At 47.4% G+C, this 14,936-nt stretch overlaps 1 protein-coding gene across 7 annotated transcripts in view; it reads right to left on the reverse strand.

Moving 5' to 3' along the window:
• Nucleotides 1-13,198: 13,198 nt before the first annotated feature.
• TSC22D3 (TSC22 domain family member 3) overlaps nucleotides 13,199-14,936 on the reverse strand; it is a 64,187-nt gene continuing 62,449 nt past the window's right edge. For all 7 annotated transcript variants that reach the window (XM_008973095.3, XM_055106244.1, XM_055106245.1 and 4 more), the window contains one exon: nucleotides 13,199-14,727. In XM_008973095.3, coding sequence (XP_008971343.1) covers nucleotides 14,497-14,727 — 231 coding nt within the window. In that variant the 3' untranslated portion in view covers nucleotides 13,199-14,496. The remainder of the gene's footprint in view (nucleotides 14,728-14,936) is intronic.

Raw genomic sequence — 14,936 nt, forward strand, 5'->3', positions numbered from 1 at the left:
GAATGAACAAATGAATGACTGAATGACTTAATCTACAAAAGGAAGGGATTGACTTTGATAATTTGATGGCAGGGATTTCTGGTAACTTTCCCCTTCCCTACTCAAATGGGTTACCTGTCTGGGCTAGTTTTAAGTACTCCTAAGAGAGATTAATGCCTTTCTGGGAGAGGAACTCAAATAGATTACATGGATTAGAATGATCGGAAGTATATGGAAAATCAACTTGTCAAACTTTGGAACTCAGCAGCTTTTCTTCGTGTTATCCAGGAGAGCACAGGCTGTGCTCCAACATGTGTGTGTGACAACAATTTGAATCTCAGTGTTCAGCCCTTTGAAACCACATAGACTTATGTAATGTGACCCAATTCCTTGGTTTTGCAAAGAAGGGGGGTGTACAACTGGGAGAAGAGAATGCAGTTATTTACCAGTTTCTTCCTAAGAGCAAAAAACAGAATGTTCAGCATTTGTGGGAGGGGCAAGAGTTGTGCTCTGCCTGAGTAATTCTTGCTCACTGGATGGGCAGGATCAGGTGACAAACGTCCATATCTCTGCCTGGCACCAGCATGAGCCCTGCCCAGAGGCAGGAAAAAAACGTTTTAAGTCCTAGTTTCCCCAGCGGTTTGTAACAATGCCCTGGTGTCCCATTTCACAGGCTCAATGGGGGAGATTGAAGGTAATCAAGCTATAGGACCTTCAAAAACAACTCGAAGTAGAAGAGTTCAATTGGGAGCCCCCAAGACCAAAGGAGTTCTAAAGGGCCCCTTGCCTTTTGCTAAAGGCAAACAACAACAACAGCAACAACAACAACAACAACAACAACAAAACATATGCTTTGACCTTCTGCAGAGCAGACACTGCCAAGATGATATTGATGCCTTTGGAGGGAGAAGGAGAAGGAACTTATGGGGAATGATTTGGCCCTCAGTGATACTCAGCTGTCTATGTCATTCTCTATAAGGTTAGCAACTGCTCTTCAGCAAGGTTGAAGACTGTTGAAATGGATCCTATAATCCTACATTTGAGGAAATGGGTGTTACTGAATAATTTTTACCCACAAAAAAAATCTTTTAGCTCTGCAAAAAGCTACATTCCCATAAAAAATAATTCCCTCAAATTAACATCTTCTCAACACAGCCTGTCTGCCCTGAATATGAGACTGCAGGGTGGAAGAAAGTGTGATTGGTGGGAAGTGGTTTACTTCCCACCCAGTTCCAGTTCCACCCGCCCTCTCCCAGTTCCAAGATTTGAAGATTCTGTGCTGATGTTCCTTTTATAGCCATTAAAAACTAAGAGGATCTTTTCTAGAATTTTGACTTTGGATATCAGGGCCGCAGATTTTGACCTGAGGCTGCCTATTTTAAGGATCACTATCCCCTTTGCCTCCATAAAGACATTTAAGAGGATAGTCTGGGCTCCCAGTTTCTGCAATTTCTTTAGTAAGAGGCCTCTCGGGTCATTTCCTGAGATCTCCCTTGCCTGGGCCATTCTGGCAAAACAGCTCTGCAGCAGCAGGGACACTCCCCCAACCCTCAGGGATGTGCTCTTTTCACCGTGTTCCCAAAGCGTATGGCCACACCTGTCAGCCAGCTCTGACCTGCTTGAGTAGGCATAACCCTCTGTGTAGAAGTCAGTGGTCACAGAGCCTGAGAAGCTCTTTCCTGTGCTCTCTTCCTCATTTCTTCTTCTCCCTCCTTTTCATCTCTCAATATATCCAAACACCTGAAGAAGAAACTGCTGGTTGCCTACTCCAATGTCTGTTCTTCACTTCCTTAATAACAGAAACTTGAATCTGTTTGGGGCTAGCAATGTACTCAGTTCAAGAAAGCCCTTCTTTTAGTTAGGAGTGGGCAGACTAGATTCTGGCTAATGAGCTATAAGCAGAAGTGTTGTGCAGTATGTCTGGGAAGCTTTCTTAAAAGGGAGGAGCCATCTTTCTTCCCCTTCCTCCTTTCTGTGGCCTAGATTGTGGATACAATGACTGGAGCTTGAGCAGCCATCTCAGACAATGAGGCAATATGCTAAATACAGTAGGCAGCAACTAGGAAGAAGTTTGGGTCTGTGGTGACTTTATAGAGCTGCCCTATCAACCCTGGACTGTGTACCTTCAGACTTCTCTGATGGGAGAGATGAATAAACTATCTTTTTAAAGCAACTGTTATTATTTTTTCTGTTATTACAGCCAGGGCTAATCCTAACTCATACTATACCACCCCCACCCCGAGAATGAGACTATGGCTTGACAAACAGATCCAGGTAATGGTCTAGGGTTTTATGGGTTAAAATATGGATATGGGGAAAAGTAAGCATTTGGAATGTCTTACGTATGGAGGGGGGGATCCCTAGTCAAGAGGCACAGGAATACTAGTAGACTGTAGGCAATTTCCCTTCATAGTACAATTTCCCTTCATAGTAAGCCCCATGAAGACCAGTACATGTCTCTCAGATTTACCACAGTATCCCCAGTGCTTAGCCTGGTGCCTGGCACATAGGATAGGTTAAATTAAAAATTATTAACAGAGGCTGAGTGTGGTGGCTCACACCTGTAATCCCAGCACTTTGGGAGGCCGAGGCGGGCAGATCACTTGAGGTCAGGAGTTTGAGACCAGTCTGGCCAACATGGTGAAACCCTGTCTCTACTAAAAATAGAAAAATTAGCCCAGCATGGTGGTGCACACCTGTAATCCCAGCTACTCGGGAGGCTGAGACACGAGAATCACTTGAACCCAGGAGGCCGAGGTTGCAGTGAGCCAAGACCGCACCACTGCACTCCAGCCTGGGTGACAGAACGAGACTCTGTCTAATTGACAGAATAAACAGTTCAATGTTTTCATAATGGAAATAATCAACAGGCCACCAGTTTACTTAGGTGATATGAAAGAATTTGGGAAAGCTTTCCCACCCCACTGTCCCTACCCAAAAATGTCTTCCCCAATCCATGACTACTATAGCATGTGAACCTCCCAGAAATTTTTCTTTTTCTTCCTTCTTTCCCTCCTTCCTTCCTTCCTTCCTTCCTTCTTTCGTGTTTTTTTTTTTTTTTTTTTTTTTGAGACGGAGTCTTGCTCTATCACCCAGGCTGGAGTGCAGTGGCACGATCTTGGCTCACTGCAACCTCCACCTTCCAGGATCAAGCAATTCTCCTGCCTCAGCCTCCCAATTAGCTGGGATTACAGGCGCGTGCCACCACGCCAGGCTAATTTTTTGTATTTTTAATAGAGACAGGGTTTCGCCATGTTAGTCAGGACGGTCTCGATCTCCTGACCTCGTGATTCACCTGCCTTGGCCTCCTAAAGTGCTGGGATCACATGCATGAGCCACCGCACCCGGCCTATTTCTTTCTTTCTTTCTTTCTTTTTTTTTTTTTTTGAGATGAAGTCTCACTCTGTCGCCCAAGCTGGAGTACAGTGGCACGATCTCAGCTCACTGCAAGCTCCACCTCCTGGGTTCAAGCGATTCTTCTGCTCCAGCCTCCTGAGTAGCTGAGATTACAGGCGCCTGCCACCACGCCCGGCTAATTTTTGTATTTTTAGTAGAGATTGGGTTTCACCATCTTGGCCAGGCTGGTCTTGAACTCCTGATCTCGTGATCCACCTGCCTCGGCCTCCAAAAGTGCTGGGATTACAAGTGTGAGCCACTGCGCCCGGCCTTATTTATTTCTTTATTTGGAGACAGAGTCTCACTCTGTCACCCAGGCTGGAGTGCAGTGGTGGGATCTCAACTCACTGCAACCACCTCTCCCGGGTTCAAGCGATTCTCCTGTCTCAGCCTCCTGAGTAGGTGAGAATGCAGGTGTGTGCCACCACGCCCGGCTAATTTTTGTATTTTTAGTAGAGATGCAGTTTCACAATGTTGGCCAGGCTGGTCTCGAACTCCTGACCTCAGGTGATCCACCCACCTCGGCCTCCCAATATGCTAGTGTTATAAGCATGAGCCACCACGCCTGGCCCCAGAAATTTATTTTTTGATCAGCAAGTATCAGGCACTGTGTTCAGCTCTGAGGATATAGTGTTGAGCAAAATTGATATGGGTCCTGCCCACAGGGATATTCCAGAGTGGCAAGGCAGAAACAGCAAAAATTTGTGAACAAATCATTACAATCTGGGATAAATGCAACAAAACAAAGGTAATGGAGAAAACTTATTTAGACAGAGTGACAGGCAAAGATGTCTCAGAGGAAAGGAGAGCCCAAGGATTGGAACAAGCAGCCAAGCAAAGTCAGGGGAGGGTGCTGGTGGAAGGTTCTGGGCTGACGGAACCAGACACACAAAGGCTCTGAGGAGTATTTGAGGAATGAAAGCAGCTCAGTGGGCTGGAACTTGGTAAGAGCAGGGGAGTGACACGGGAAAAGGCTGGAGAGGTCAGTGGAGGCCAGATCACGCAGGCACTTGTAGGCCATGGGAAGGAGTTTGGACTTTACTAAGTACAATGATAAGCCACTGACAAGCCTAAAGCAAGGGAATGCCATGATCTGATTTTGCATTAAGAAGGAGGTCACTCTAGCTGCTATGTGGAATTGGACAGGGTCCAGTGTGGAGGCAGGGAGACCAACGAGGCTTTTGCCTTTGTGTGAAAGATGAGGGTGACTTAGATCAGGGAGTGGGAATGGGGCTAGAGAGAAGTGGAGGGATTCAAGGTGTGTTGTGGAAGTTGAGTGGACCAGACTGGGTAATGGATTGGATGTAGGAGCTAAGGGTTGGGGGAGGAATCAAGGTTTCTGGTTTCAGCAGCTATGTAGGTGGTGGTGCCAAACACCAAGGTGGGATACGATGGGGGAGGTGGGAGTCAGGACTTTGGTTTTGGTCATGCAGATATTGACCTACTTGTGACACAAACAAATGGAGCTGTCAAGGAGACAGTTGAATATTGGAGTCTGGAGCTCAGGTGAATGCTTAGGACTGGAGATAGAAATTTGGGAGTCATTAGCATGGCAAATGTTTCTTAAGACCTTGGGAGTAAATGGAACTGACCAGGGAGAGAGTACAGAGAGGACAGAGCTGAGCTCAGAGACACTCCAAATAGGGGAAGAGAAGCCTGCAAAGGTGACTGAGAAGGGGCCTTAGGATTATTTATATATTGCCCATCTCTGATAGAATGTTCTGGAGTTTGAGGTCGCTGATAAATAGCACCTATTTTCTTCTACCTGAAATCAGAATCAATCAAGATACATACACACACACACACACGCAAACCAGACAGGAAAAAAGAATATTACCTTTAGCAATCATAAGGCTATTTGGAGAAAAAGGAGTAGGGGTGCAGCCGAACAGACTTGCTAATATGCACTTCTGTCCAGTTAGAAAGACTTAGCCATACTGTCCTTGCCATAGGTGGACAAGCACACGCCTCCCCAGTAGGGGATGAGCCTGCCCCACTAAAGTTACTGCAGGGCTGTAAGAGCAGACCAGAACACAGAACACGTGTGCTCTGCAGGCCAAGAGAACCTATAAGGTCTGGAGAGAGCAGGGGCAACTCTCAGTGTGCTCTGTTCTGCCTTGCCAACTCCGCATTCTGTCTTTCATCTGCTCTCACCATTGGAAAACATGAAATAAGCTCCAGGAGCACAGAGGCGACGTATGACCTGGTCATTGTTTCACCCCTGTGCCTCACAGGGTACCTGACACACAATAGGTGCCAATGTTTGTTAAATGAATGAATGAACAGATGTGGATGTCAAGACTAGAATAATCCTCACATATCATTCAGGAATCACCTATGCCCAGGCCTCAATCCCAGACCAATTTTTATCAACATTTCTGAGGATGAGGTTCAGCATTCAGGATTTCTCCAAGCTCTCCCCAGGTGATTTCAATGTGCGGCTAAGGTGACGAACTATTATCGCAGGGCCCTGGTCCAACCCCTCATTTTACAGCAAAGTTATTTGTAGAGGGTGTAACGTCAGAGGGCTTGTCCTGGCCCTGCTGCTGACTGTGTGTGTGGGGCTGGGACTTGCCTATTTCTCTGTCTGGCCCTCATCGCTCTCAGGTGGGAAGTGAGGGGGTGGGGACAGATGATCTCTAGAGCCCTGTCCAGCTCTAATGGTGTATTACTCTCTATTCTGATCCCAGATGTGAACTTAACTCACTAGGACATCGATTGTGCCTCAAGATGCCTTTGCACGGTGGTTAGGTTACTTTTGCGCTTGAGATGACAGAGTTCTGGATTGCAGTGGACAGCAAAGTAGAGATGTTTGGAAGAGTTCAGGACCTACAGACTCAGTCTTTGGTGGTTAATTCGTCCTGTTTTTTCCTTAGGTGGTGGCAGCAAGTTGACCAGTGGAACAGCAAAGAAACAACAGAGGAGCCCAGCTGAGGAAGCTGCAGTGAGCTAGGGCTGCCCTCTTTGCTCCTGCTCCTCCTCTTCTAGCTCTCTTCTACCCACCCCCCTCCCAGTCATCTCTTTCTCTTTCCTTTCCTGCCCTCTCCATGTATCTGCATCAATCACAAGTCTTTCAAAGGCAAACCTATTATTTCTTCCTACCCATGGAATCCACCCACCTCCCTCCCATTCTAGTTTGGCACCCCAGAGCTTCTAAGTGTGTTGTCACAATGTGAGCAATCAGAAGTGGCTCCTGAAATGAAAAAGGGGGGAAGCCAGGTGCAGTGGCTCATGCCTATAATCCCAGCACTTTGGGAGACCAAGGCAGGTGGATCATCTGAGGTCAGGAGTTCAAGACCAGCTTGGCCAACATGGTGAAGCCCTGTCTCTACTAAAAATATAAAAATTAGCTGGGCGTGGTGGTGCAGGCCTGTAATCCCAGCTGTTGGGGAGGCTGAGGGAAGAGAACGGCTTGAACCTGGGAGGCAGAGGTTGCAGTGAGCTGAGATTGTGCCACTGCACTCCAGTCTGGGCGACAGAATGAGACTGTGTTACAAAGAAAGGAAGAAGGAAGGAAGGAAGGAAAGAAAGGAAGGAAGGAAGGAAGGAAGGAAGGAAGGAAAGAAGGAAGGAAGGAAGGAAGGAAAGGAAGGAAGGAAGGAAGGAAAGGAAGGAGCCGGGGGTGGTGGTTCATGCCTGTAATTCCAGCACTTTGGGAGGCCAAGGCGGACGGATCAGGAGGTCAGTTCGAGACCAGCCTGACCAACATGGTGAAACCCTGTCTCTACTAAAAATACAAAAATTAGCCAGGCGTGGTGGTGCACGCCTGTAATCCTAGCTACTCAGGAGGCTGGGGCAGGAGAATCGCTTGAACCTGGGAGGCAGAGGTTGCAGTGAGCCGATCGCGCCATGCACTCCAACCTAGGTTACAGAGCAAGACTCCATCGAAAGAAGAAAGAAGAAAGGAAGGAAGGAAGGAAAGAAGGAAGGAAGGAAGGAAGGAAAAGAAGGGGAAATAAAAAGGGAAGAAATAAGGCTGTAGGTGATTCTCTTCCTCTCCAAAATTGCATGGAGTCTTGTGGGTGCTGGGCCACGTATCCATCTTTAAAAGTGGCTATTTCCTCAGCCTTCTTCAAACAGGGTAACTGGATAAGAGCTAGATATGAGGATGAGTAGAATTTGGGGGCTAGAAGCAGAGCTGAGGCCTAGAACAAAGAGGTAACGTGTAGGAGTCTCACAGCCAGAGGACTCCTCCTGGCCCCAGTACCCACTAAGCACTTGACTTAGAAACGATCGTGTATAGCCACCTTGTTTTGCAGATTGGAAAACCGAGGTCTAGAGATGCCAATGACTTGTCCAAGGTCATGTAGTTTGCTAGCCAAAGACTAGGACTACAGCCCAGAACTCCTGACTGCCTTTTCCTGGAATACTTCTGCTCCCTCAGCCTTCCTCAAAGTGACTGTCAGTTTAATTTTATAAGATGGCGGGGCTTGTGGTAAGGACTCTGAAGAGAAAATGTCAAAAGAATAGACCAAATGATGGAAACAGGAGATTATCAAGCCTCAGCATTCTCTCCGACTTTCCCTAGCCCTTTTGCCACCTCCATAGCCTGCCTGTCTTCCTACTCCCTGGAACGTAAGGCTGCCCTGGGGACAGCCTCCCAGGGTTGGCTCTGGAGCTCCTGCTCGTCCTCCTCTGTAGCCACTTCTCTGGGGCATCTGTCCGCACACGTCTTCAGCTCCCATGACACACAGACATGCCCGCATCTCGAGCTCTAGCCCTCGACTTCACCTTCACATTTGTCTTTCTATAGGATATTTCCATATGTAAATATGCCTCGCTCAGCCAGAAATCAAAATTGGAATTCATCTTCCCTATGCAAAGCTACAGCCTTTTCCTACCCCCTGTTTCTTTCAGTGCTTCCATAGTCCACCAATCCTCCCGACTCAAAACTTCCATGTCACCAGAGGCTGGGGGAGAAGGAAATGGGGTTGGGGGGCAGTTAGTGTTTAATGGGTATACAGTGCCAGTTTGGGATGATGACAAAGTTCTTGAGAAGGATGGTGGTGATGGTTACACAACAATGTGACCATAATTAATGGCATTGGACTGTACATTTGTAATGGGTGAAAATGGTAAATTCTATGTTATGTCTATTTCACCACAATTAAAAAAAACAAAAACAAAAACCCAAACCCAAAACTCATGTCATCCTTGACTTGTGGCTATCTTGCTGTCTTCTCCCCAGCTTACTTTGCCACCAAGTAATTCTGATTTTTCACCTAGTGGAGATTCCTCAAACTTTCCCATACTCCAGCACCAAGAGGGATTTGTTAGAGTTATCAGTTCCCCAGTCCTACTCGGCTCTTTGGTGTAGGGGTGGAGCATGGAATCCACATTTTAAACTTCCCAACAAACCTGATGTGGGTGGACTGCAGACTGCACTTGGAGAAATAAATACTGCCTCTCAGTGTCTTTTGGCTTTGTCCCTTCCTCTTCCTTCTACTACCCCTATCCCTGCCCCAGCTGGCCCTCATCACCTCACACCTGGATTACAGCAACAGCTGGCCCATCACTAGCCTTTCCCTATTCCAGCCTCTCCAGCTGCCAGGACCCATCTTCTACAAATATCTTTTGCATCACATCACTTCCCTGCTCAGAAGCCTACCATGGCTCCCTGAGACCTCTTAGATTCTATCTAAAGTCACTTGGCTGGGAGCCAGCCAAGTGAGCCTCCCACCCTCCCGCTTACCTTCTTCTCTGTTCACTGCCACCCCTCCCGTGCTCATTAGTCATTTATTTTCCTTGTGTTAGTCCCTCTGCTAGTTTGGGGTGGTCTTTCCTCTATTTCCCCCTTCCCACCATGAGCCCTGGAACACTTCTGGTTACGTTGGAGGAATTATGAAAACTGTTCAGATTCTCTATCCTGCTTCTCAGTGCATTAATCTTGCCTCCCCCCAATGTGGGCTTTGCCATTCACCAGCTGTATGACTTTGGGCAAGTTGCTTAACCTCTCTGTGCCGTAGTGTTTTCATGTTCTCATGTGTAGAATGGTGATCTCAATAGGGCATACCTCATATGTCTGTGGACAGGATTAAGAGTCAACAGATGTAAAAAGTCTTATGACGGTTTCTAGCATAAAGTAAGTGCCATGTAAGTGTTAGCTATTATTAGTAATTAGTATGATTACCTCCTCTTTCAGCCAGCTCATCTCTGGAAACCATGTCTGCTTGGAATACCTAACTGATCGAGTTCTCTGTTAAACCTTGCCTGATCTTGTGGAGGCGGTTAAGTATTAAGTGTTTGGGTTTCAACAAGCTCCTGTACATGAGATAACCTGAGGAACTGGGCTGTCTACAAAGCTGTAATTATGTCCATTAATTTCTAACCAACTAGGAGGAGAGGTGCTGAGAGTTGAAAGCAAGATTTTCCAGCATAAATAGGATTGATGATGTGGATGATGTGAGGGCAACTTTGCAATAATTTTATCTTTTTTTTTTTTTGAGACGGAGTTTCGCTCTTGTTGCCCAGGTTGGAGTGCAATGGCGTGATCTTGACTCACTGCAACCTCCGCCTCCTGGGTTCAAGCAATTCTCCTGCCTCAGCCTCCCGAGTAGCTGGGATTACAGGCATGCGCCACCACACTCAGCTAATTTTGTATTTTTAGTAGAGATGGGGTTTCACCATGTTGGCCAGGCTGGTCTCGAACTCCTGACCTCAGGTGATCTGCCCGCCTTGGCCTCCCAAAGTGCTGGGATTGCAGGCGTGAGCCACCGCACCCAGCCAACTTCACAATACCTTAAGGGACAGTGGATCATGCACCTTTTTTCCTATGGTCTTTCTGGAGTCCTTCTGCTGATACTCCAGGTCCCAGAGGCCCTGCCCCTGGCTTCCTTGTCTGAGCCCTCCTGGAACACCCTCCTCTGTGGCCATCCCCAGCTTGAAAGCCTCACACTTTGTGTCCCAAGCAGTCCTTGTCTGGAAATAACCCATCACCCACATTTCTGTTCTAGTCTACTTTTTCTTTAAATTGACAGACACAACTAAAATTGTATGCATTTGTGATGTTTTGAAATATATACACATTGTGGAATGGCTCAATCTAGCTAATTAATATATGCATTGTTGTTTTAGCTTTCAAATCCATGTCTTTGATTTTGTAGTGAATATAATTAATTCCTTTAAGGCCCACTGAATTCACAGTTAGTGTTTGTAATTATGTGTCCCGCCGCCCCCCCCGGCCCCACCCACCTGAGTCTCTCTTTCTCTCTCAATGAATACCAAAAGTTCAAGTACTATAGAGTTGGGGGAGGTTTGAGAATATTTTCGACATAAAAAAAGGGCCCTTATTGTCACTAAGGTTGGGAACCACTGCCCCATGGGACATGTGGGAGCCATGGGAGTAGCACTAAGTTCTCTGGCTCTCAGTTTTCTCATCTGTCAAATGGAGGTAAATCATAACTGCCTCTTTTTCTAAGGGCAGGAAACAGAATGTTTTGTACTCAGAAGCGGGGCCAGGGAGCAGTGCTCTTGTGATCCTTGCTGCTATGCTGGGAAGCCTCCATGAGGATGAGATGAGAGAATAGATGGGAGGGCACATACAGAGGTGGCAAAAGCAGGCAGGGGATGCTTGCTGCTTCAAGCCTCATTATTATTTTCCTCGTTCTGGGTCCAGCTGGACCAGCTGAGCCCAGAAGCCTAAAACCCATGGAAGTCTTTCCAGGAGCAACGTGTTCTTTTGCCTTTCTCCACCCTTAGTTGCTTTTCTGTGGAGAAACAACAACAGAAAGCTGCTCCTGTATGTGACTAAGAAACATCTACAAACTTCCTCTTATCTAGCCTAGTAACTGCTGTGGCCTCAGAAGTTGCAGTGTTTGTCTCTGTTTAGTCAGCGTTGCCTAGGAAACAAAGTTGTTCTCTCTTTACCACTATGTGACTGTGGGGCCAGTTTTTTCCCCTTTCTTGTAGGGAAAGGCTTGATGACCAGAGAGGTTTGGGGCGTTGTTGGGCTATTTTCTAGGTTTCCTTTTTTCATCTGCTTTTTCTCATTCAGCTGCAAGTCTGGCATGGGAAGTCTACAGAAGATGAACCAAATAGCCACAAAATCTCTGAGCTAATTTTGAAAGGTGGGGGATTTGGGAGTAAGTGGGGATTGGGAGAGCTGGTCAGGGTGAGGAATGGCTGCCAGGGGGCTTTGAATGCACTCGTTTGAAGTTTGTATCTGTACCAGCAGCTGTGGAATCTGCATGCCATGAACCAGTTGGCAGGTATAGACAATGAACCTGGCATTATGAATAGCAAGGTTGGGAGCAGGTGGGGAAATTGGGATTTGAGAGGCCAGCAAGCAGGAGTTTGCAATGTTCTGAAGGGTTTTGGTGATTAGAAAAGAACAGGTCAGCTGGGTGCAGTGGCGCATGCCTATAATCCCTGCACTCTGGAGGGCCAAGGCAGGCAGGTTGCTTGAGTCCAGGAGCTCGAGACCAGCCTGGGCAACATGGCGAAACCTCCATCTCTACTAAAAATACAAAAAAATATATATATTCAGGAGTGGTGGTGCACACCTGTAGCCCCAGCTACTCAGGAGGCTGAGGTGAGGATCATCTGAGCCCAGGGAGTTGAGACTGCAGTGAGCTTTGATGGCCCCACTGCATTCCAGCCTGGGCAACAAGAGTGAGACCCCGTCTCAAAAAAAAAAAAAAAAAAAAAACCCAAAATGTCAACATGTATGACCTTTACAGAGGAAGAAGCATGTCATTTTGATTACATTTAGGCAGTGGTTGATGTAAGGGGCGGGGGGCAAGATATCTTGGTCACCTTGAGGTTTGTGGCTCAGGAAAATCAAGGAGTTCTGTTTCCCCAATTTCAAGTGGGAAAAGGATAGGTATATATGCTACCAGAAGCTGAGATGGAATGGAGTCACTTGAAGAGAGGTAATAGTTTCCCTTGGGAACACAGTGGGCTTAGAACACAGCTCAGGGTCCAGAGGAAGTTCAGGTTAGGGCGTGGTAAAGGAGACACTAAGCACTCATCAACAACCAATCAGAGAAATGCTAGGTCTCTGGATGCTGGGGACATGGATCTGGGAAAGGGTGATGGGTGATAATGAACCCCAAAGAGAGGTGGAGGAAGGAATCTGGAGCCAGGAGCCTTAGACTTGGCCCTACCCACGTGGTTGGTGGGTTTGGTGAGAGAACTTTCAGCAGTGTCCCTAAGAACTTTCAGCAGGGACTGAGGATATCTTTCCTTGGCTGGAAGTAGGGGGAAGAGCAAAGGAAAGGGGGGTGGTTTTGCTACCTCATACATTCTCCCTCCTTCTCTTACTAGAGCCTTCTTAGCTCCTTTGCCAAGTCAAGTGTCACATGTGGATTGGTATTAAGGAGAATGCATTAAGTGACCCCAGTGATGTTTTCAGAAGACAGAAGAGGCCCACGCCTGTTGATTTGGTTCCGCTCTTCTCGCTCCCTCCTATGTATACCCTGCCTGTTTCTTTTGGGCCTTCCTCGGGGTATCTTTCCTCCCAAATCACCCCCTCAAGCTACGGTTGTGTGTTATGAGTCGCCTTGCCACTCACTCCGAAGCTCTCATATGAAAGCGGAGCAGGAGAGGGAGGAAGGATCTGGGCTTGAGTCCTAATTCCCGTAATAGCCATGTGACTTTGGGCAAGTCACTTAAACTCACTGAGTCTCAGTTTCTTTATCCAGACAGTGAGGGCAAACAGCATGTCCTTCATATGAGTATTGTGCAGATGACACGAGATCACGGCTGCAGCATAGGCCTGGCACTGACAGGGTGCTCAAAGGATATTCAGGGGGTCAGCAAAACAGCCCCTACTGGGTGAGGGGCCTCTCCCACCCAGTCCATTTATACTCAGTCAGACACCAAGTTTATTTTTAGAAAAACAGAGCAAAGTTTATTGAAATTTCAAGCTACATTTGGAAAATCAAAATCCAAATCCTGGAACCATACATCAGGATAAGGTGTCAAAAAGTGGAAAGTGTTCACTCTCACAAAACCCGCTACAGACAAGCTTTCTGGGCACACCTCCCAGGCTCCATTGGATCAAAGCCATCCCCTTGTTCATCCCTCATCCACAGTAGGACACCATCCTTCTGTTCACTTGAAAGTTTTCCACAATAATTACAAAACAAAACAAAAAACGTTTTCAAATGACACTGTGAAGCCCAAACTGATCTTCTCTCAACCCCATTCTATGTAGTCAGCACCAGTGAATGGTGGGTTTGGCATTCAAAACAGGACTTCACGTTTCAGTGGACAGCTGGGGAAAGGGTTGCAGCAGCAAGGCATCCGTGGCCGCATTCAGAGGCTGGCCCCCCTCCTTGCCTTTACTCTCGAGTCTTACTTAACCTAAAGGACAAACTGGGTCAACTTGGTAAATGAACACAGTCAAAGACTTAGCCATAAGAGGTAAGGGACCAGTCAATACTCCCAAGGCTGGTTCGGCCCTTCAACATGTAGGTGGATGTGTATATGTATACATCGCTACACTAAGATACAGATCTAGCCCTATGGGTATATATACACATTTATGGCTATATAGAAAAACTATGCCAATACTAACCAAACAGAACTTTGTAAGCGGTCATCCCAAAGCTGTAATCCCACACTGGGCTGTGCACAAAGCCATGCATTATACCATATTAACCAACAGAAGGCTGACTTGGCTCAATCTCTCCCATCTGTGTCCCCTGCCTTCACGAAACAGGGGAGAAGAGAGAGGATGCCTCTGCTTAAAACACAAGTGGCTTCTTCATAGGAACAGTCGTTGTCAGGTGAAGCTGTTGAAGATGTCCATGGAGATGAGAAACAGACCCCTTAAACTTTCTGGAGCAAACTGGTGTCACACCTCAAACTACCCTTCTCCTTTGCCAGTTGCAGCTAAGTTGCCCAGGCCCTGGGAGCCCCCAGGGCGCAGTAGCATTAGAGGCTCACTGGCTTGGTGTTACTAGGCCCCATGCAACTCAGCCTCCAGATACCTGCTCTTGTCAGGGGTCTGTCGCTGGAGTGGACCCAGGTGGCCATGTCCTTAGGACATCTGTTGGCACCAGCTGTGCTAGGTGTAAAGTTCTCCTCGTGAGATGATGCTTGGGGAGCCAAAAACAAACTGGAAAGAACTAGGTAAAACAAGTTTAGTGGCTCTGCCCACCCTGAGGACAGAGCCACTTACACCGCAGAACCACCAGGGGCCTCGGGCACTTGTGGGGATTCGGGAGCTGGCTCTTCAGGGCTCAGACAGGACTGGAACTTCTCCAGCTGCTCTGGGCTTGCCAGGGTCTTCAACAGGGTGTTCTCACGCTCTAGCTGGGAGTTCTTCTCCACCAGCTCTCGGATCTGCTCCTTCAGGATCTCCACCTCCTCTCTCACAGCATACATCAGATGATTCTTCACCAGATCCTGCCAATGAGGGAATCATAACAAAGCCATTCCTTAGCCATCGTGGCCCCTCTGCAGCACCTTTGCTCTGTCGTTGGTGTGCCTGTGCTGTCCTTAATGCCAGGGCCCTCCAGCCTTCCCTCAGTGAACTGGCAAGTCCAATTCCTCGTTCACCTTTCTCTGAAGCACTTAAACCCTCATTCAGGAGAGCTACATGATTTGGCTTATGC

This window comes from Pan paniscus, chromosome X (genome assembly GCF_029289425.2).
Source record: "Pan paniscus chromosome X, NHGRI_mPanPan1-v2.0_pri, whole genome shotgun sequence".
NCBI classification, from domain to species: Eukaryota; Metazoa; Chordata; class Mammalia; order Primates; family Hominidae; genus Pan; species Pan paniscus.